This window comes from Sciurus carolinensis, chromosome 13 (assembly GCF_902686445.1).
Source record: "Sciurus carolinensis chromosome 13, mSciCar1.2, whole genome shotgun sequence".
NCBI lineage: Eukaryota > Metazoa > Chordata > Mammalia > Rodentia > Sciuridae > Sciurus > Sciurus carolinensis.
The window spans coordinates 72,700,441-72,722,388 of record NC_062225.1 but is presented as its reverse complement, the minus strand read 5'-3'; the positions used below and the strand labels follow the sequence as shown (position 1 = coordinate 72,722,388).

At 42.9% G+C, this 21,948-nt stretch overlaps 1 protein-coding gene across 4 annotated transcripts in view; it reads right to left on the bottom strand.

The window, feature by feature from the left end:
- The window catches only part of Rbks (ribokinase), an 87,433-nt gene that overhangs the window by 1,675 nt on the left and 63,810 nt on the right, over positions 1-21,948 (bottom strand). The window contains exon 8 of one of the 4 annotated variants that reach the window (XR_007104607.1): positions 21,787-21,873. The exons of 2 other annotated variants lie outside the window; for them this stretch is intronic. Coding sequence is in view for 1 of the 2 variants with exons in the window: in XM_047522117.1 (XP_047378073.1) it covers positions 7,141-7,182 (42 nt within the window). In the remaining variant the exon portion in view is untranslated. Of the gene's footprint in view, positions 1-6,659; positions 7,183-21,786; positions 21,874-21,948 lie in introns of those variants that run through there. One more of the 4 variants, XM_047522117.1, reaches the window with a different exon arrangement.

Here is a 21,948-nt window from a genome sequence, read left to right as displayed (position 1 = left end):
TCCTTATGTTACACACAGCTAAATTCCAGGTAGATCAAAAGCTTAGATATAAAAAATAAAACAGTAAATAATAATGAAAGTTTAGGTGATTATTTGTATGACTCCAGGCAGTGAGGCCAGAAGCAAACTAGTAAACCCCAAAGTCCATAATGAAAAAGGAAAACATTTTAAAATTTTAAATTAAAAAAAATTGTATATCCTAAGATACTGTGAGTGAAGGCAAATATAAAAAGATTTGATGAAAACTCTTCCAATACACATGACATCCTTCATGGTCAAATAATATCTTCAACTGCTAGCAAAAAGATAAATCCAGGATAAAAATGAGAAAGATACATGCAATTTCAGAAAAGGAAATGTGTACACACTTTGATTTGACATTCCTACTCTGGGGACTCTCCAGCAGAAGTAAAAGCACCTGTAATTTGGGAAATATGCACAAAGATGCTTACTGCTGCACTGTTTCCAAAGGAAACCACTGGAAACAGTCTATGAAACAGGAGAATGGATGAATAAACTGGTAGATTCTTAATATGGAAAAGTATGTAGTTATTAATAAAATGTTAGCAATATGGAGAAATGTCCTTTAGTTAAGCCAAAAACGAATATTTGGGCATAATAATCCCATGGGGGAATGAAAGAAGGAAAAAAGATAAATACCTATATTATATGAGTACATATGTATTTAAGAATACAGAGAATAAGGACAGATAACATATCAAATTATATTTTTTCTTATTTACATGGTATGGGGGCAGTATTCTTTTTTTCCCCCTTTATGTACTTTTATATTATTTGTTATAAGCTTGTAATATTTTTCAAAAAATGTTTAAGATAATAAAAATGTTTAATGACTAAATAAGCCATGCCTCTGTGTCTCCCTCATCTTGATCTTGCAGCCTGACCCCTAGAGCAGGGCACAGGGCCAAGGGGAAACATTCTACCAACATGGACAGAAATAGTTTTAAGTATTTTAAAACAAATTGTTAGATAATGGGGTATTTATTTGGCTACAGACAAGATTTTTAAGAAAGTTTAAAAATGTACAACCACACATGTTCTCACTCATTTGTGGAAATGAGTAAGTCAATCTTGTAAAAGGAAGGAATGGAATAGTGATCAGTGGAGACTAGGAAGGGCAGTGGGGAGGAGAGATGGAGAGAAGTTCAGTAAGGGGACCAAAACAGAGTGGAGGAATGACTTCTGGTTTTTCTTTAGCACAGTAGGGTAACTATTGGTTAGAACAATCTAGGGGCAGGGGTTGTGGCTCAGTAGTAGCCTAGCATGTATGAGGCACTGGGTTCGATTCTCAGCACCGCATATGAATAAATAAATGAATAAAATAAAGGTCTATCAACATCTAAAAATAACATTTAAAAAAGCAACCTATATTTCAAAATGACTAGAAGAGTATGACATTTCCCACACATAATGATGATGCATAGTGGAAGACATGGCAAGCTCATTACTCTGGTTTGACTGTTATGCATTAGGTACCTGTATTGAATTACCATAATGTACCCCATAAAGATGTGCAAATGTTATGTCTCAATAAATTAGAGTCTTTTTTTTGGTGAGGGTACTGGGGATTGAACTCAGGGGCACTTGACCACTGAGCCCTATTTTGTATTTTATATAGAAACGGGGTCTCATTGAATTGCTTAGCACCTTGCTTTTGCTGAGGCTGGCTTTGAACTCTTGATCCCCCTGCCTCAGCCTCCTGAGCCACTGGGATTATAGGTGTGTGCCACCACGCCCAGCTCAGAATCATTAAAAAAAAAAAAAAAAAAAAAATCATGTTAAGTATCTGAAAATGTTCTGTTGAAAATACTCAACTGCTTTTACTATTGCTAAGGCCAAGGAAGCACAATGTTAATTGAAGTGTGTGTGCTGGAGGCATCTTTAGGCAACGGGGATTTAAAAAAAAATTAAAAATTTGTTCTAATTGATTATACATGACAATAGAATGCATTTTCACACATTATACACAAATGGAACATAACTTCTTATTCCTCTGGCTGTACACGGTGCTGAGTCACACCAGTAGTGTAATCATACATGTATATAGGGTAATAATGTCCATCTCATTCTGTCCTTCCCATTCCCTCCCCTCACTCCCCTCTGCATAATCCAAAGTTCTTTCATTCTTCCCTACCTACCTCCAACTATGGATCAGCATCCACTTATCAGAGAAAATATTCGGCCTTTGGTTTTTTGGGATTGGCTTATTTCACTTAGCATGATATTCTCTAGTTCCATCCATTTACCTGCACATGCCATAATTTCATTCTTTAAGGCTGAGTAATATTCCTTTGTGTATATGTACCACATTTTATTTATCCATTCATCCTGCAACAGGGATTTTCACAACTTGATTTCCCTTCATTCTCAGTGCTACACAGTGCTGATAGGAACTGCAAAGGTAAGTTCTTGCTGTCTTAAAAATGAGGGGTTTTCCCACAAAGAAAACTCTAGACCAGATGTCTTCACTGGAGAATTCTTACAAACGTTTAAGCAAGAAAAATACAAATTCTATGCAAACTTTCAAAAAATAGAAGTGTCAAGGGAATACTTCCCAAGTCATTTTATGAGGTCAACATTATTACCTTGATATCAAAATCAGAAAATGGCATTGTAAGAAAAGAAGAAAAAGGCAGTTTTAGTCAGCTTTTTCACTGCTATGACTAAATGGCCTGACCAGAACAACCAAGGAAAGGTTTATTTAGGGGTTCATGGTTTCAGAGGTCTCAATCCATAGGCAGCCGGCTCCATTCCTCAGGGCTCGAGGTGATGCAGAACATCATGGTGGAAGAGTGTGGCAGAAGGAACCAGTTTACATAATGATCCAGAAGCAGAGAATCCACTCACCAGATACAAATATATACCCAAAGCCACACCCCAATTCCCACCTCCTCTAGACACACCCTACCACTTCAGTAATCACTCAGTTAATTCCATCAGGTGGTTAATTCACTGATTGGTTTAAGGCTTTCACAACCCAATCATTTCCCTGAACCTTCTTGCATTGTCTCACATGTGAGCTTTTGGGGGACACCTCACATCCAAACCATAATAAGATCAATACCCCTAATGACTAGAGATGCAAAATCTTAATTTTTTTAGCAAATTGAATATATATATATATATATATATAAATGTGTGTGTGTATATATATAGATATAGACACATCTGTTTGTATATATATATGTATATGTAACACATCATGACCAAGTAAAGTTTATTCAAGGAATGTAAAATTGACTTAAAAAAATTGACATATCAAAAAATGAGGAGTAGAAAAGGCATGTGACAAAATTCTACATTCATTCATGAGAAAAATTCAAGAAATTTGGAATAGAAGGTATAACTTGATCTTTTTGACAGAGAGCACTTATGAAAAACCTATAGTAGATGTCATATTTCATGAGAAAGACTGAGTGCTTCCCCTTCATTTGGGGAAAGATCCAGGATGTCTGTTTTTACTACCACTACTAATTATTGTACCATATTCCCTAGCAAGTGCACAAAGACAAGAAAAAAGGTGTAGAATGGAAATTAAGAGGCAAAACTTCTTTTTTATAAAGGTGGCATAGTGACCTATGAAGAAATCCTAAGAAATCCAGTAAAAAAAGGTACTAGAAATTGTCAGTTTAACAAGGTAACCAGGTACCAGGTCAATATTAAGTCAATTGTATTTCTGTATAATGCACACTAAATAAAAATTCTCAAAACTACCATTTACAATAGCATAAAAAATGAAGCATTTAGGACTTAATTTAAGTGAATATCTGTATATCTGTATGCTTTTGCTAAATAAAGGAAGAGAAATTAGAGAAAATTTAAATGAATGGTGAGAGATTCCTGGATTGGAAAACAATGTTATTAAGATGTCAATTCTGCCCAAATTGATCTATAGGTTCAACACAATTCCAATAAAAATTCCACTGGCAATTGTTAAAAGTTGAAAAACTGATTTGAAAATTTTATGGAAATGCAAAGGACCTAGAAGAACCAATGTTGAAAAAGAAAAAGGTTGGAGAATGTAACTTATCTGATTTCAAGACTCACCAGAACCTACAGTTATCAGATAGTGAGATACTAATGTAAGGATAGACATGTTGGTCACTTTGACCGGGGAGATCCACAGATAATATGATCAGTTTATTTTCAACAAAGGTATCAAGGTAAATGAATAGAGGAAAGGACAGTCTTTTCAACAAATGATGCTGGAATAAATGGATATCCATATGTAAAAAAACAAACTACTCAAAATGAGTCCACAGACGTAATGAGTAAAAACAACAAAACTTCTAGAAGAAAACAAGGAGACAATTGTGACTTTGTGCTAGGCACATTTCTTAGAATACCAAAAGCATAAAACATTAAAAAATTGATAGTGGAAAGATAAAAGTTTGAGAACCTATTTCATATTAAAGGAGACTAAAGCAACAAGACAATTAAATGTAACATAATCTTTGATGGGATCTTGGAAAAAATTATAAAGAATACTATCGGGACTTTATGGGATTATGCATATAAGTTCATTTCAGTGTTAAATTTCCTAAACTTGATAACTACATTGTAATTTATGTCCCTGTCCTCAGAAGATACATCCTGAAGTATTAAGAGAAAAGAGTCACGATGTCAACAACTTACTCTCAAATGGTTCATCCAAAAAAAAAAAAAAAAGTGTACATGTATTTTGAAAGACAGCAATAAAACAAATGTGGCAAAATGCTAACAACGGTGGTCTGATGCTAACGGTTAAGAGTATCTGGGATCACTGCAACTTTCTAAGTTTTATCTTTTAAAATTAAAAACTTTAAAGACTAAAGAGCTAAAAGAATCATCATCAGTCATTCTTTGTGAATTTGCAAATGGGCTAAGTTTTGTCTCTGAATGATTTCTCTCTTTGTAAAAATTATGTGGACCTGCTACAAGTCAGTGGGAAATGAACTGAGAAAAGCCTCCTGCTGCATTTGGGAATAGCCCATCTCACTGAAGAGTCTCCTTTGCAACTCAGGACCAGGCACCTGAAAGTTGAGGAGACGGAGAGGAACACTTCCTGCTGTGATAGTGGATGCAAAAAAACGAGATTAGAGATGTTGGTGGCAAGTGTGGCTATGCTGGCAGGAACATGCCAGGACTGCAACTAGTTTCTTTTGCTTTTAACCAAAAAATGGAACTGAGGCAATCCCCATGTGTTAAACTCTTAGGAGAGGTCAGACATTTTGTCTCCTTCTTTCCTGGATGAATCCTTAGAGTTCACAATCCCTTGCCAGCAGTGCACATTCAGTTAATGCTTGCTGAGGAACCACTCCTAGTTGCCCTGGTCTTGACGTCACCAGAACTGAAATGCAGGGGGTTCCATATTTTTCTCACAAAGAGACAGCAGTTGGACCATGAAGTTCCCAAACATGAAGATGTAGAGTGGCACCTGGTTGACAGGGGCCATCAGGTCAGAGACATGAAGGCCCATCTGAAAAGCCACATTACATCCAACAACAGAAAAGATCCTTGAAACTGAAGCACGAAAGGAATGGAAAAGTACTTCTACTCCTTGCAGAGGAGTGGAAGGGTAAGGTAGCTTTTACTGTTTACTTGCAGTAGGAAGCAACCTGGGTATTTTATATATATATGTGTGTGTGTGTGTGTGTGTGTGTGTGTGTGTGTGTGTATTTACATATACATAATACTGACTTCATTTCATCTTTACAATGACAGTTCCACTCCCCCTGAAATGACACTAAATTATTTGTGCAGGATCACATCAGCTAGTAAATGGCAGAGCTGAAACCTGCATCCAGAACTAGTCAATTCCATGCTGTATGTTCATATTATACCACCTGTAAATGTTTACTGGAGGCAGGCAGCAGGGAGGAAGGACCAAAGGAAAGAATCACCAATCTCTAAGCATCTTGCTTCTCTTGGTATTTCTCAGGACCCTGAATACATAGTCCTGTTTGGTTTTTGTACAGGCCTGTGACATGGGACAGTTTGAAACTCTTTAAGGCAGAGACCATATCTCTGTCCCCTGTGTCTCTCCCAATGCCATGCCCAGTGCTTTGAATTGACCTGAGCTAGTGGTTCTAGTTCCTTCATGTTTTCTTCCCAAGATCTCTTCCAAAGTGACCCAGGTTGAACCACATGTTACTTCTTTTCTGGTACTGAAAATGGAGGTTAGGTTGTCATGGCCCAGAGTTCCTTGATAGTCCCATTGTTGAATCTATTTATACCACAAGACTTTCGAGTGCTGTTGATTCACATCTTCAGTATAACTATTTTTATACATTGGTATGATTTTTTTTTAATGGTAAGTGCTTTAAAAGTGGAAGCTGTATTGTATCACTGTGATTTTCTTGTAAGTAAAGTACTTTCCAATCAATCATTCTTGGAATAATGGAACAGTTCTCATTGATACAACATGATAGATTTAACCTTTTACTGAAAATTATTTTTATGCCAAAAGGGGTGATGGCATAATCCATCTTTCATACAATTAACCGTGTGGCTACTATTTGTCAGCTTCTCAGAATGATTTCCTCTTAAGGAAGAGCTGCTCTCACAGAAAGGATATGGCATTCTGAAAACCCTGCTTTCCTGAGGGCCTTCACACTCCTTGGTTCTGAGAAGCTCTTATCTGTGGTACCCACACAGGCAGCTGGAAAGAACAGCAAAGCATGCCCCACGGCCTGCTAAGCCATCTAATGGGGTGAGTGAGGGGGCGCTGAGGTAGTCAGCAGGGCTGGTGGGGCAGGGATGCCACTCAGGAATAGCTGGTGAGATGCTCCAAGGGCAGAAGCTGAGAGATGGGAGCTCCTAGGGATAGCACCTTAAAGCCGGAGTGTGGGGTCAGCTGGGTGGCCTCTGCTGCTAGCCCCCAAGTCAGTGTTACCATGGAGAGGTTGCTTTCTCCTTTCTCTTCTTCCCCCTATTAGACTGTCCTCTTGGGTCAGTGCCCACCTCCCCATTCCCTCTCAGGGCCCCTTCCTGAACTGACCATCCCTCCTCATCACTTGGGGATCTGCTCTTTGGTACTGGTACTCTGTGGAGCTGGGCAGTAAGTGCTTGAACATTGGTGGACGTGGTAAGCCAGCTCCCAGTGGTCTGCAGGGGCTCTTTTTCTGAGGTCCTTGTCAGTCAGGCTCTCTGCTCGGTGCTTCCCATGTTATTGCAAGGACTCTGTGAAAGGAAGGAAGGCACCTTTTGAATTGTGGATGGTTATGCCAAGTGGTACTGTAGGAGGGTACCCAGCTGAAGAGGTGAGTGTGTGCCTGCGGACACCAAGCTGTGAGCCTACACAGGGGCGTCTTCTGATTAGTACAAAGTGCTATAGAGGCCAGTAGCACTCCTTTGGGGTCTTTATATTAAAGCCAAGGAAATGAAATTCAAGATTAAACGAACTGTCCAGTGTAACAGAAAAGGTGGTAAATGGCAGTCAAGGTTTGTACCAGTGTCACCTGTGTGAGTCCAGTAAGAGAGCAGGTGGGACAGCTATTTTGAGAACAAGAGACTGGGATTTTTGGCTCTGATAAATTTTTCTCTCTTGCACATGGGAAGGGCTTATGTTTTCTATAGTGATGGAGGACGACAGGCATGAGAGAGCACGACCATGACTCTCTAGTGATGTTCTTCCGTACGGGGCCCCTTTTCCTCTACATGCTTTTGGGGCAGAGGCAGAGAAGAGGGTGTGAACTAGAGTTGTCCTGGGCTGGTGTGGGGGATGAGAAGGAGCTCAAAGGAAACAAAGGTTTCAGGAAAGAATGTTTCAGGTGAACAAACAAAGTCTGACGGGGTAAGGAAGGAAGACAGGTCAGGAGGGGCTTGACAGGGGAGCTAAGAAAGTAAGAGGAGTGTAGAACAGGCAAGAGAGCTGGCTGTGGTCAGAGAGTAGGATCCAGGGTTTATTACCACAGGACAGAAGTTCCAGGGGGTTATTAACGCAGTCCTGGAGGTCATCATTGGAGTGAGAGGCTGAGTGGAGGTGAAGAGTCATCAGAGGTGAGGGCGTGTGGGAACTATGGGATTCGGAAATGGCTCATCCTCATGGTACTGATGTGGTATATCCTGTGTGATGGGTGCACTGGGGTGGAAAGAAAAATGGTGCTGTAGATACCAAAGTCTTAGATGAACAGAGAATGTTCAGGAAACAAGGTGGAAGTGCTGTACCTGAATTACATGAGACTCAAGGATGCAGGAAATTTCACAGGAGGGCAGAGAAGGTATGGCTGGAAACTGCAATGAATGGGTTTTGGGACCAGGAACAGCATTCACCTGTGAGGGCTTTACAGGGAGTTAAGGATGCAAAAGAGCTTATGTATGATGAACAGGAGCTTAGGTGGAAGTTTTAGGAGGGAGAAAGGCACTGAGAAGTTGATCACAGAAGCACAGAGCAGAACAGGACTCCCCTGGGTCCTTTGTATTTCTCTGACCCTTCCTTCTGTGTTTGTCATGGGCCCCCTCTTCCTCCTCCTACACCACTGATACTGGTTTCTCTTGGGCTCTGTGGTAGGCCCATTCTCCTCCTCATTCCTCATCGTTTCCTGGGTGTCTCAACTGCTATAAATATGATGAGTCATAAATCCGTATCTTTAGCCCAGACTCCTCTATCCTTGGATTTGGGCATCTACCTGTAAACTCTCTCCACCAGGCTCATGTCTTTTGCAGACAACTCTAATGCAACACAACCAAACTGATGGCAAAGCCTTCTTTTTATCTTGTCAGTCATGGGACCACCATTTTGAAAACCTGGGATGGGAGGTCTTCTGGATTCCTCTGTCCTGCATACTCACCACGTTTAAAGCCTAAATACTCCTCCCATCTGTTCTTGTTTCCACTCTTACACTGCCCTACGTCATGTTCACATCACCTCCAGAGGACCCCATTACCTTCCCACCTCTGGTCTGGACCCTAGGAATCTGTCCTCTACACTGCTGCAAATCTGGCCACCTCACTTCCATGCCTAAAGCACTTTCAATGTTTCTCATCTTTCTTAGGATATAATTTCAGTTCCTTAACATGGCGCACATAGCTCCCTGAACCACTTTTCCAGTTTCACCTCTTACTTCCTACTCACTTGTGTGTCTTTTTGTTCATGGAGATCGCTCTGCGCACTCTTCCCTGGACTAACTCCTGTACTTGTCTTTCTAAGACTCAGGCATTAGCTTACTCATTACATATTTATTACTTGGCACTATGTTCAAAGCACTGTGCTTTTGCCTAGCCCACCAGCCTAGGTTAGGTACGCCCCCCTCCACCATGTTCCCTGCCCTCCTTTCCGAAGATATGAAGACAGTCTTCATCACCTGCACATCCTGAGAGCCAGTGCCATCCAGCCCAGGGCTGAAACACATGCTGACTGAATTCAACACTGTCAGGAAGGATGCCAAGTGATCAGGCAAGAAGCACACTCTGTCCCAGGAATGCCCTGGAGGAGGGAAGGCAACAGGACAGGCTTGTGAAAGGCCTGGTTGGTCAATTCCAGTTGATAGAAAAGTGGACAAGTTGGAAGGAATGATGGGCATTAAGGGTGGTTGGGAAAACCCCCATGTGATGAAAATCCCCAAGGTGAGATGGTGTCAGGCGGCACAACAGACCCCAGACAGTCTTGCAAGAATGATGTCATTACCCGGCTTCACTCGTTAGGAATCCAAGCCCACGCGGCATGATTCAGAGCCCACACCGCCAGGGACCCTCACAGTTAAAGCCTGTGCATTCCTCCCCGATGTCCTCACACATTCCATCTGACACGCAGACACCACTTTCTTTTCTTTTCAGACTCTCCCTGCACAAAGCTATTCAGAGCCTATACTGCGGACCACGAATTCCTCAGCCAGCCTTGTGGTTTTAGAAGTCAGGGAAAAGCAAATGATGAAACATGACTAAATCCCAAGCCAACACACTATTTCATCTTAAAAAAGGATCTTGCAAGGGATTCAGGAAACGGGGAGAGAGTTAATGTAAACGGCCAGGGTCCCTGGTATCTTCCACCCCCATGCTGGGGCCCTGCATCCCACCTAGAGGGTCAGCCTTGCTGTCTACACTGGGTGTGAGTCAAAATTTCCTCAGGAGAGAACAGTTCAAGGAGGGTTATGCCAACTGCTGCCACGCTCACCCTTATGTTACTCTGGTGGCCCGTCCTGCTCTGATATGGTGTCCAAGTTCTAAGAAGAGGGTGTCTGCCTTGTTCCTGGTGCAGGAGGCTGAGGCAGGAGTATCTGATTGGGCCTGAGAAAGTAAGTCATTCTTTGTCCTCAAAGGGTTCGTTCTTCACAGGAAGAGGTATGGAGTCGTGAACCTTGGGGAAGTGGCAGAGAAAGAGCTTTTAAATCCTGTCTATGCCTTTTTGTTAGCTCTCTCATCTTAAGAATGGCAAATTCACTGCCTTTCCCTGCCTTGAAGTCCCTCTGTCATTTTTATTTCTATTCACACAACTGGGAAGATGTTTTCTCAAATGGAACAATGCAGCCGATGGTTTAAGTCAGACAGCCCTGGTTTAAGTCTTTTGATTTCACCACTTACCAACTGGGTGACCTCTGGCAGGTTACTCAACTTTTCTGTATCTGTTTATTTTATTAGTACAATGGATCCTACCTTAGAGGGCTGCAATAAATACTGAATTAGATGATATGCGTCAAAGGGCCCAGCACAGAGCCAGTGTGCAACAGAGGTGGGTAGACTAGGTGGTACCATCTCAGAAGCCCTTTAGTTTGCTCATGGTTTTAGAGTGAAGGCCTGGGTCTGAAGGGGCCAGACAGGGTCCTGAGGAACGTGGGGGCCACCATCCTAGGACACCATCTGAAGGATCCTAGGGGAAGGGGACCAGCTTTCTCTTGTTGGCTTAGAGGAGAACAAGGGTGGCCAGGAAGAAGCAGATGACAGTGTCCTGTAGCCCTTGATTATGAGGGAGGCCAGACTCCAGAGAGTTCCATCAGTGGCCCTCTGTATGTGCTTGGGTCTCTGAAATCCACTCCCTTGTGGGTCAGGGGACATACTCTGGGACCTTTAGAGAGGCTATGAAACCATCTATAGTGAAAAGTATAAAGGTCCCTTTAGTCAGCGTGAGACTGGGGAAGCCTGGAAAGTCTCTTTTGTTTGGGGACAAGGAACAGAAAGTGAATGATGAGAGAGACTCTGGGCAGAGGCACAGAGCTGGGTTGGGTGGGGCTATGGGACTGCCTGGAAGGGGGTCACCCCCCCGTGGGAGCCCTGCACCTGCCTGCCCGGCAGGGCTGATGGATGCAGCAATCTGTTCTCTGGGGCAGAGGGCTAACACTCTGGAGGGGGGTGGCTGAGCCCTGAGGGTGACAGGCAGGCTGAACGGATGGTGTGGGAGCAATGTGGTTTTGGAGGGACATTCCTCTAGCAGTACTGGAACCTGAGGTTAGCGACGGACATCAGGTCATCTGATCCACCTTTTCTACGTGACTGCCCTCACACTCACTCCAAGCGTGAGCAGGAAGGCCCTGCCCAGAGCCTTCATTTCATACAGGGTGTGCATTTTCGATTGAGGCCACATTGTCAAGGTGGCGGAAATTGGTTCTTGGTAAGAGTGTGAAAAAAAATTTTAGTTATTACAATAATTTGTGGCTTTCAAAGGGTCACAGTATACGACCGAATGTGCGTGCGTGCATGTGTGTGTGTGTGTTTGTAGTATTTGTGGTATTAATATTTATGGGAGAAGAAAGGGCGATTGGGGGAAAAATCTTAAAAGGCTCCTTGGGGCTGGAGTGGGATAATGATGGCAAAAAAAAAAAAAAGGATGAGAAACATCGAAGTAAGGTCTGTTATCCCAAAGAACCGCCAGTGGCCCAGTCAGGTCTTCTGGTGCACGAAGAGGCCTAACCAGCAGGCTCTACGCTGCAAGTCACACAGTGCAGGTGCTGGTGGCCCCTGCTTTCTTTCCACTGAGCCAGAAGTTCCTACAGCTCCCAGCCAATTCCTTTCCTGTTTGCCTCAGTTTATAGTCTCCATGGTTACCAGTGAGCCCTGGGCAAGGCCCAAGCCCAGAGTGCAGAATTTAGCAAGAAGATGAAGACCAGGGTGGCTGGCCTACCCTCCCAAGGCAGGAAAGGTCAGAGGCTGTCTCCTGAGCAGATGTGACAGAGGGCCTCTGGCGAACGGACCAGGGGAGGTGATGCGACTTACACAAGAGCCCAGTGTCGCAGCTCACATCTGAATCTTCCCTCTTCTCTTATCAGCATGTATTTATCTCAAAAAGATGAGATCACATCCTTCCCCAACCTCGACCTTTCCAAACCAGAGCAGTTTATGACCATCAAGATGGACAGTGAGAATCCAAGACTTCGTATCATTATTGTGTAAGTGCTGCTGATTTTCATTCTAAATAAATCTGTAGGGAACATGACAAACTATTATGTCACAAATGTCCATGACTTTGCCTTCTCCTGTCAGCCACTTTATGATTGTTAAATTTCAATTATTAGGCTGAGATAGTCCATTTTTGAAAATACTCTAATTAATAGAAAGTAAATATTTTCTGGTTTAATATATTTCAAATGATCAGTATTTCAAATTAATCAAGTATGAAACATGCAGCAAAGTTTTGATATTTTCATTTGTCTTTTCAGTAGGCACAATTTTTTCCTCAGCTATACACTTTACTGGCTATTGGATTTGTTTAAAAAGCTTTTTTTGTTGCTGTTTTTTGGCAGTTCTAGGGATTGAACCCACGGCCTTGTGCATGCTAAGCACATGCTCTATCACTGAGATACATCCCAGCTCCCCCCAGAAAACAGGCTGGAGATAGAATTCAGACCCTACGAGTCATTCGCTTAAAGCACACAGTTCCGTGTTTAGTATAGTCACAGGGTTGAGCAACCATCGCCACAATCTATTTTAGAAGTGTTCATTCCCCTAAAAGAAACCTCACACTCATTAACAGTCACTCCCCATTCTTCCCACTACCCCCAGGCCTAGCAACCACTAATCTTTGCTGTCTCTACAGATTTGTTAAATAGACATACATTTTTGAGTAAAATCATTTCATATTTCAATTCTAGAGTTATCCAAGAGCATACTATTTCACAATTAACCAATAATTTAACCATAATTAACCAATTATATTCATACCTAATCTCTTGATTTTAGCTGGCACTTTGTGTGAAAAGTGAAGCTGATACTGGCCCAGTGGGAACAATTTCGTGTTACTAAAACTTCATTCCTAATAAGCACTGAGGCAACAGGCTTAGCTTCCTTCTTGCTCAGAAGTGTTCACTAGAGTTTTCAAATTAAATTATAAATGCATCAGGAGCTTGCTGTTTAACAATTCCTGTGGTGAAATTGTTCGTAAAAGTTAATCTCTGAGGTAAAAATCTACCCACATTCTTCCTGAACAAACACATTAACTGGTCTGGTTTGTAAATCTCAGTTCTATAGATTTGGTTGGCTCAAGGGATCTTCTTTTCAGTTTTCTGTAATGATTAATGTGTAGCACTAAACTTCCTTCTTAAAGGTCAAGATTCCCTTGCACTGCCCTGAAGTAGAGGGTTTTTGGAGAGACCCTTGCATGGCTGGTGTGAGCCGCGTACTGGCATGAGAGCCTTAGTAGCCACACAACACTGTCTGCCCTCACTGATCCTCACAGAGTTTTCCTGAGACCCAGAAAAAGCAGCATGTCTGAGCATGGCTTTACTTCCTAGCCTCTTGTAGTCACTAATCAGGCAATGGTTTTCCTTCAAACTGGGCTGAAATGGCAGAATCGGATCCACCCACCAGGGCACCATGGAGACCAAAAGGTGGATCTGGCCGACAGGCCTTTCCCCACTCACATCCCTGATGCTGGATTCTGCCTGCGGAGGGATTTAAATTTCACTTTTACTGAGCACTCTCCGGCTTACAGGGCATGTTTGCAGATGTGATTCCATTTGAATCTCATTACAATTCTGTGAGGTAGAAGGGCGAGTCTTTGATTTTCCAGATGAGAAATCAAGTGTAAGAAGTGGCTCGGGGTCAATGGTTAGATGGCACAATTAGGATGCCTTTGGTGGAAGCACAGCTCCCTTAAAGCAGTCCTCTGGGGAGGCCATACACATCTTCCATCCTTGCCAAAAAATATTTTGAAACTTTTTTGGAATATCATCAAAAATTGCAGCATATCTTTGAATATCCTCACTGGAAGCAAACTTAGGTCTTCTAAACCAGAGGTTCTCAGGCTTGAGCACTGGTCAGAATTGCCTGGAGGGCTTGCTTACCCAAGGCTGCTGGGCTCCACCCCCAGGCTTTCTGATCCATTAAATCCAAGGTGGGGCCCAGGAATTACACTTTTTTTTTAAACCTTTTTTTCTTTTGGGCTAGGGATATAGCTCAGTTGGTAGAGTGCTTGCCTTGCAAACACAAAACCCTGGGTTCAAATCCCCAGCACCACTAAATAAATAAATAAACATTTTTTTTATTTGTCCATGGATCTTTACTTTTATTTATTTATATGTGGTGCTGAGAATCAAACCCAGTGCCTCACACATGCTAGGCAAGCGCCCTACCACTGAGCCACAACTCTAGCCCCAGGAATTACACTTCTAATGAGTTCTCAGGTGGTGTGGAGGCTGCTATTCTGTGGCATCAGGGGTCACACTTTGAGAACCACTCTTCAGGGGAATTTATTTCTGGAAAGACTGAATCACTTAAAACCAACTCTAGTGATTTAGTTGGGGAATCAAGCTGGGGAGTTCCACCACTGAGCAAAAACAATGGGCAAATATAAAGAACAACAGTAGCTCTGGTGGAAATTTGAATAAAGAGCCTCGGACAGGTTCTGAACAAAGGCAGTTGCATAGGACTAAATGTGAAGCTTCCCCTTGGGACTGCTTTACAGGGGAGGACACTCTTGGGTGTGTGTTAAAGGATTCCCGTGAACCATACACAACATTACACTGTGAGATGTTTGTATCTACTTTTGATTTTCCAGCTTTGGAAAAAGAAAGACACCATGGAGGTGACACGTTAGAGAATCAGTATCCAGGGGAATCAATAGTTCATGACAGCAGATGAGCAGGCAGAGGTCCTTTCTCTGCTGCAAACATGGAAGGTGTGGAGGATGAGGGGAAGTGGTTCCATCCTCCCCTGGTTTTTGCTGTTGTGATTAAGAATGGAGCCAGTGAAAAAGTCCAATTTCAGATGCCATTGATAAACATGTAACATTTTATGGGAAAAAATCCCAGTGGAAAAGAAAAAAAAATGAAATACATTAATACTTAGGCTGGGAGAAAGTCAATCTTTCATGTCACAGCAGGGAAAAAAGAGGCGGAGGAATGCCTAAATATTGGTTCTATTTTAATTTCAACTCTACATTACATTAAACTCTCCTTGTACTCCTCTTTAATTTACAGCAAATGCTGACACAAATTGGTGTGCCTTTTCTTCTTTGACATCAGTATTACTCTTGAATTATGTATTTCTATCCAGAATGAGGTTTATGGGGCTAAAGTCTTCTTTCATTTAGATAGATGAGAACAGAGAAGGATCAATGGGAGGTCAAGTGTAAAATCAAAGTAAGGTGGGGCTGAGATAGGTTCAGGGCACCTTCCACTGCCCAAAGAGACTGTAAGTGGTATTAAAAATGACAGTGGCCTTTCCATTGTCAATATATTGATTAAATTTCAACTACTGTAGAACAAGAAAAACTCTACAAACCTTCATCCCAGAGCTTCCAGATTCTCACATATTAGTACCCTACACATATTTAGTATATTTGCAAGAGTACAGGTATCACAATAATCACCTCACTTGGATTTAATCGAAAACTGAATCAAAGACAAAGAACCCCCCTGCTGGATGCAGTGTTTGGCACCTCAGCCTTCACACACGAGTGCTCGTGGCTGAGGTGCTGACTGTCAGAGATCTGGCCCCACTGTTGGTGACAAATGGCTCCTGGTCCAAGAGAGCCAATGGTTCATACTGACAGAGGCCATTTGCTGGCTCCATCTGGGCCTGCCTATGTCCACTCAGGGTCCACTCTCAGCTTCATCAGCTGGTGATGGGCACTGAGCTGGCCAGTCACACTAGCACTGATGTGGAGTGTTTTGAAGAAGCTGTTTTGAGTTAACACTTGCATCCCGGTGACCGTCTCTTATCACTGAATGGTATGCAAGCAGGCATGCCCACTTGACTCCTTTCCTTCGCTCCATTCTCCCCTCAGCCCAAGTCTGGGCCCCACTGTAATCCATCCTCAGTCATCTCTGAGAGTCCTCCTTCCATTTAAAATCTTCATCCATCACCCACTCCAAGCCAGGAACAGGAGTCGAGGAAAAGCTGTTTGCATGCTGCCTGATCATTTAAAAGAGAAGATTTCATGTTTTACTTACAACTGTATTAACAATGTAAAACCTCCCTGTCAATATGGCACATTAAGGCTGAAACTGGCTGTGCCCAGCAACCGTGTCATGATGTCACCTCCTCACTGGTTCACTCCTAGTTGCGTTGGTGGTTGGCTAAAGAACATATGAGGGACACTGTCAACCTGGAGTGGGTAGGCCACACATTCTCTGCCTCCCCAGGTTAGCAGGCAGGGCCCGTGGGGCAGTGCTGGCAGGCGCCACCTGCAGTCACAGCCCTTCTTGCTCTGCTGTCTGGCGAGCCACAGAGGAGGATGGCCCGTGGAGACTGAAAACTGGCTCAAACCCCCATTCTGCCCCAAATGTCTGTGGTGGATTAATTTACTCTCTAATTAATGAATGAGAAAAGGAGTCTTGAGTACGAGCTAAAAATGGAATAAAAAAGGGCCCATTCTTCAGGCAACATTAATGAAAGCTCTGTATATAAATAACTTAACATATCAGTGAATAAATGGCACTTAAAACTAAAATGTCCTTTAGTGATTCACTGGTTCTAAAGACTGGCCTTGCCTTCTGTGGTCAGCAGTCTTTTTTCTTTGTGACTCCACTCTTCTACACAGAAAACAGTTAATCCAATATGATTTAGTATCTTCCAAGATTTGCTAAAACATCTTCTGCCAAATGTTCATCTTTTAACAGCTGCTTTTTTATTTCAGTGAGAGGTACTTGAAATAAAATCATTGTTCTCTGTGAAAATTCCATGCTAGATAATATAAAGCTACCAGATTATTAAATAGCAAAGGCATTCGATAACATTAACATCAACCACAGGTTCCACTTCTGCTGAGGCACAAAGCTTTGAGTAATTAGTCATTGCACAATATTGTATTTATATCCTTTTCTGCTCAAGCTGTTAGGCCACAAAATCAGCGGGCAGTTGCTGTTATAAAAGGGTTCTCTGGGTTATTTATAATGTTTCTGCTTTCTTAGAGTTGCTGCTTCACTCCTGGGTCTGGAGCCAGGTCCACACTGTGAAAATGAAGGAAGGAACTGAGCAATTGTTCTGTGACTCTAACTGTCCTGAAGTTGGTGTGGATGATTCACAGCAAACTGTATGCCTTGGCTGGGATACCTGGTATTTTTGTCTACACAACCCAGATTCATCACATGCTGGCCAATCTGTCACTTCATCGGGAAGGAAGCATAGTTACATGAGGCCGTGTTTCTATTGAGAGTAAGCTAGCATCTAAAGCGTGCGTGGTAGGGCAAAATATCTGAACTGCGTCATACTGCAAAAGCTTCCTTCAAATATTATCACTTTATGTATTTATGTTTTGGCACTGGGGATTGAACTCGGGGGCGCTGAACCACTGAGCCATATCCTCAGCCCTTTTGTAATTTTAGGCCCTTAGGACCTTGCTAAGTTGCTGAGGCTGGCTTTGAACTTGCCATCCTCCTGCCTCAGCCTCCCAAGCCTCTGGGATTACAGGCTTGTGCTGCCATGCCTACTTGTTATTTACTTTAAATGAAGGCTATATTTCTGCTCCAAATGCTTGTCTGTTGAGCAGATGAGTGATTCCCTAAGATGGGGAGGCAGGTAGATACACCCAGTGGAAAGGCACCTGGAAATTGCCTGAGATCTTTATCTTTTGTAAAATATACAGGTGTCTTCCTGTACCTGCAACCACTGATGATACTCACAACGGAAAGAGATGTCAGCCCTTGGCATGCAAGAAATTCAAAGTGCTCCAAATAAATGGGTGCACAGTAGGAGCACATCACCCCATTTTGCCATACTTTCCTATAGAGGAACTTCTCATTTCATTTTTTCCCCTTTTTCCTTTAACTTTTTCTCTTTTCTCTCTGTTTGCAGTACTGGGGATTGAACCTAAGGCCTTGCACATGGCAGACAAGTGCTCTACCCACTGATGGGCTCCAGCCCTTTTTTTATTTTAAGGCAGGATCTTGCTGAATTGCCCAAGCTGGTCTTGAACTTATAATCATCCTGCCTCAATATCCCAAGGAAGTGTCCATTCTTAAAGAACTGTTTCCAGCTCTAGAGGAAACTATTGTTTAATGACTCCTGGAACTCCCAGGATGCTCTGAGAATAAGATCACAGGCAGCCTGAGGATACTGACTGTCGACACGGGATGTGATGAAACCCCTCTTAACCTCCTCTTTCAAGCAATGTCATGGCCTAGACGTCTGAAAAGCCTCCAGATGCCCAGAACTCCAGGATAAAACAGAAACCCCAAGTGCCTAAAAACTAGAGGATTTTTCCACAGTCCGAAAACAAAAAAGGAACTAAGAGGCAGAAAACTAAGTGCATGAACTATGACTGTCCTGGGGGCTCATGGTCTTGGTAATCTTGAGGCTTGGGTTTTAATGCCCACAAATGGACAGAGGTGGGTTTCAAGCAAAGTGAGGAGCTACAGTCAAGATTCCTACAGAAACCTGGTTCAGTTCTTCCAAGTGAAGATGACATTTCGGGTAAGTGGTCACAATTAATTTTTAGAGCCCTGGGGTTTTCAACTGATCACATGCAAGATTAAGAAGATAATTTCAATCTGATTGGCTTTGGGACTACTGAGGGAAGCAGTAAATGTATGTACTTGAAGCAAATTATAGTCACTTATAATGTGGTCTAAATAATTAGATTTCTACATTCTAACACTAAAAGTTAACACAGAGAAGGCCAAGTAAAGGAAAAGAATTTTTCTAACTAGGAACAGGACAGTCATTTAGTAGTTATGAACATGGTCTTTCTTTTTCCAGTTTTGGTTTGTTTTGACCAAGAGAAGAAAAGAATATACACCTTTTAATTTTCAGAGAATCTCTCAGGGAAGATATACTCTGGACCCTTTCTATCCCCAAATCAAATGACTTTTCCAGGGGGGGATCATAGTATAAAGAGGAAAGCAAAAGGGACTCACTTTAAGGAGTTAAGCTTTTAACTCTGTTCCACTGTATTCTGTGCACACATGTGCGTGACTGTGCGCGCGCGCACTCATGCAAGGTGTTTGTGCCACTAACGGTTCAATCACACAGAGCACATGTCATTAGGACAGGTAACACACAAAGTGTACATATGCCACTAGCCTACAAGACGCATCCGGAGGGTCACACAAAGGGCAGGCTGATGGCTGTGAACCACGCACCGTTCTTCCATCCCCTGCCCGCCACCACCAGCAGTGACGGGTGTGGGAACAGTGGGACAGTCGGATCCCCAATGATTTTTTTCATATCCTTACAGTGTCAGGTTTTCCCAGGAGACACTCCCACTCCGTGGGAAGCACTTGGGAGACCCCCAGCACAGCCCTGCAGGTGTCTTGGGAATACCACTGGAGCAGCCTAGGGAAACAGGCAAGGTGCAGACCATGGGCTCACTGCCACACTGTCCCACGATGGCTAGTTCACTTAGGAAGGGCTGAGAAGTGGGGCTGAGGCGTGGGGCGCAAGAGGAAAACCCTGATCATGGATGAGCAAGCAGGCTCTGCCATGTCATGCCTTCCCTTCCTGCTCAGCCCAGAGACCACGCTTATCTAATTCAGATGTTTCTCAGGCCTTTTGCTAAGGCTGGATGCCTGCTCCTTCACCTCCACGCCCCTTCTCCATGGCCACACTCTGCCTTTGGTCTTGTGTCATATCTGAGTCTGGAAGCAGGACCAGGACCCAGATCTCTTCAGGGAACCCCTAAAATGTGGGCACTGGGGACCTGTAAATGCATATCCAGTTCTGCTGTGGGACAATACTTTGGGAAAACAGAAAAAACAGCCTCACATTTGGCCTTGGTTCAGTTCTTCCAAGTGAAGATGACATTTCTGGTAAGCAATTACAATTAGATTTTTAGAGCCCTGGGTTTTCAACTGATCACATGCAGGATTAAGAAAGATAATTTCAAATATTGAATTCTGCCCGATTAGCTAATAAATGAGGCAATCTGCTGATGTGGAAGTAATGTAATAGAGCTAGCTCGGACCCCCTGGGCATGGCAGATGTCTTATGCCTTGTCTATCAGTCTCCTTAGCAATTACCCTGTCCTCTGCCCTTTCTTTACAGTCAGTGAACTTCTTTTTGCCTTCTTCATCTTTCCTGGCAGCCAGTGTGAGCAGAGTTTGCACAGAGTTCTATGATATTATTCCCAGGACTAGGAGGGCTATTTCAGAACCTCAGCTGGGTTTTCTTCACTCTCTGACGCCAATTTCAGAGGTACCATTTGTTCTAACTTTTTTTTTTTTTTTTGCCCTGGCTTTTGTAAAACTGCAGGTAAAAAATTCTGAAGATTTATTTTCAAATGGAAAATGAGGGAGAATTACTTCATTTTCAAATACTTAAAAGAGCATTTATATCTCAGATTCTTCTTTCCCCAGGCATCTTCGATGTGGAATGCGAGGAATGTAAACAGCCCTGGAGATTCTAATCCACTGAGGAGAAATGACTCTTGTGCTCAGACTAGTTATTTTCCCAGAAGGAACTTCTTTATTTACAGAGAGCTATTATTGCATTCTACGCATTGTTTTCAGCAATGAATTTCCCCAAAAGGACTCTCTAGGCTGGGCTTTGAGGATGGGTAAGAGTTTGCTACACAGGGAAGTATGAGTATTCTTCTCCCTCTCAATTTGAAAGCTAGTTTGGAAATGTTAAAGAGGAATCACATTGTCACTATCCTGTATAGTTGAGCAATTCAGGCTCCTAATTAAAGAAGATTATGAAAAGATAATTTGATTACAGTCTTTGAGAGTAGTGTATCTCTCTCATCCAGGTTAGGTCACTCAGTGACAAGAACAAATGGAGGGAGGGCTGGGGATGTAGCTCAGTGGCAGAGGGCTTCCCTAGCATGCTCAAAGCACCGGGTTTGATCCCCAGCAACACAAAAAATTAAAAATAAATAAATTAACAAGTCCTTTACCATTAATGTACCTAGTTAAACAAACAAACAAAAGAACGAATGATCGTGAACTGTGCCAGAGCCTTTGCTCTCTGGAGTGGGCTACCCAGGGATGCCAGCCCTCGCCCTGTGGAGGGAGAGGCTGGAGTGGAATGGTGGTGGGACCTGGGTTCTCTCCAGCCAAGGGAAGGTCCATTCTGCTCGACAGCAGGTGGAGCAAGCTCCTGGGACAAGCTATCCAGTAACCCCAAATGGTCCATGTAAAGTAAATAACGGGATATCACAGACAGACTGATGAGCTAACACTTACTGAGTGCTTACGTGCGCCGGGCACTGTTCCCAGGGTATGCATGGATTATTTAAGTGAGTTTGCAGTGTACTGTACAAAGTAAGCAAGGCCTTTTCAAGATCTGGCAGCTTCTGAAGATCTAGAGAAAAGGAGCAATTATAGAAGCCTGTATCATGACAAGTGACAAGAAAGTCAGTGCTGGAATGTCAAATCAGAGTGTGAAATCAGGCAGAGTGGCGAGGTAGAAAGTACACAGCAGCTGGAGTCAGTCAGACAGACAGGTAGACCTAAAATCAACCCTGGCTCTGCCACTCACCAATTGTATGTCCCCAGGCAGGTCAGGCAACCCGGAGTCGGTTTCTTCTTCTCTAAATCAGGCAAGAATCCCTCTTGCAGGGTTGTTCTGAGAATGGGAGGAAATGCCAAGAGTCCAACCTGATGCCTGACAAGCAGTACCCAGCTTTTATTATCAGTCCAA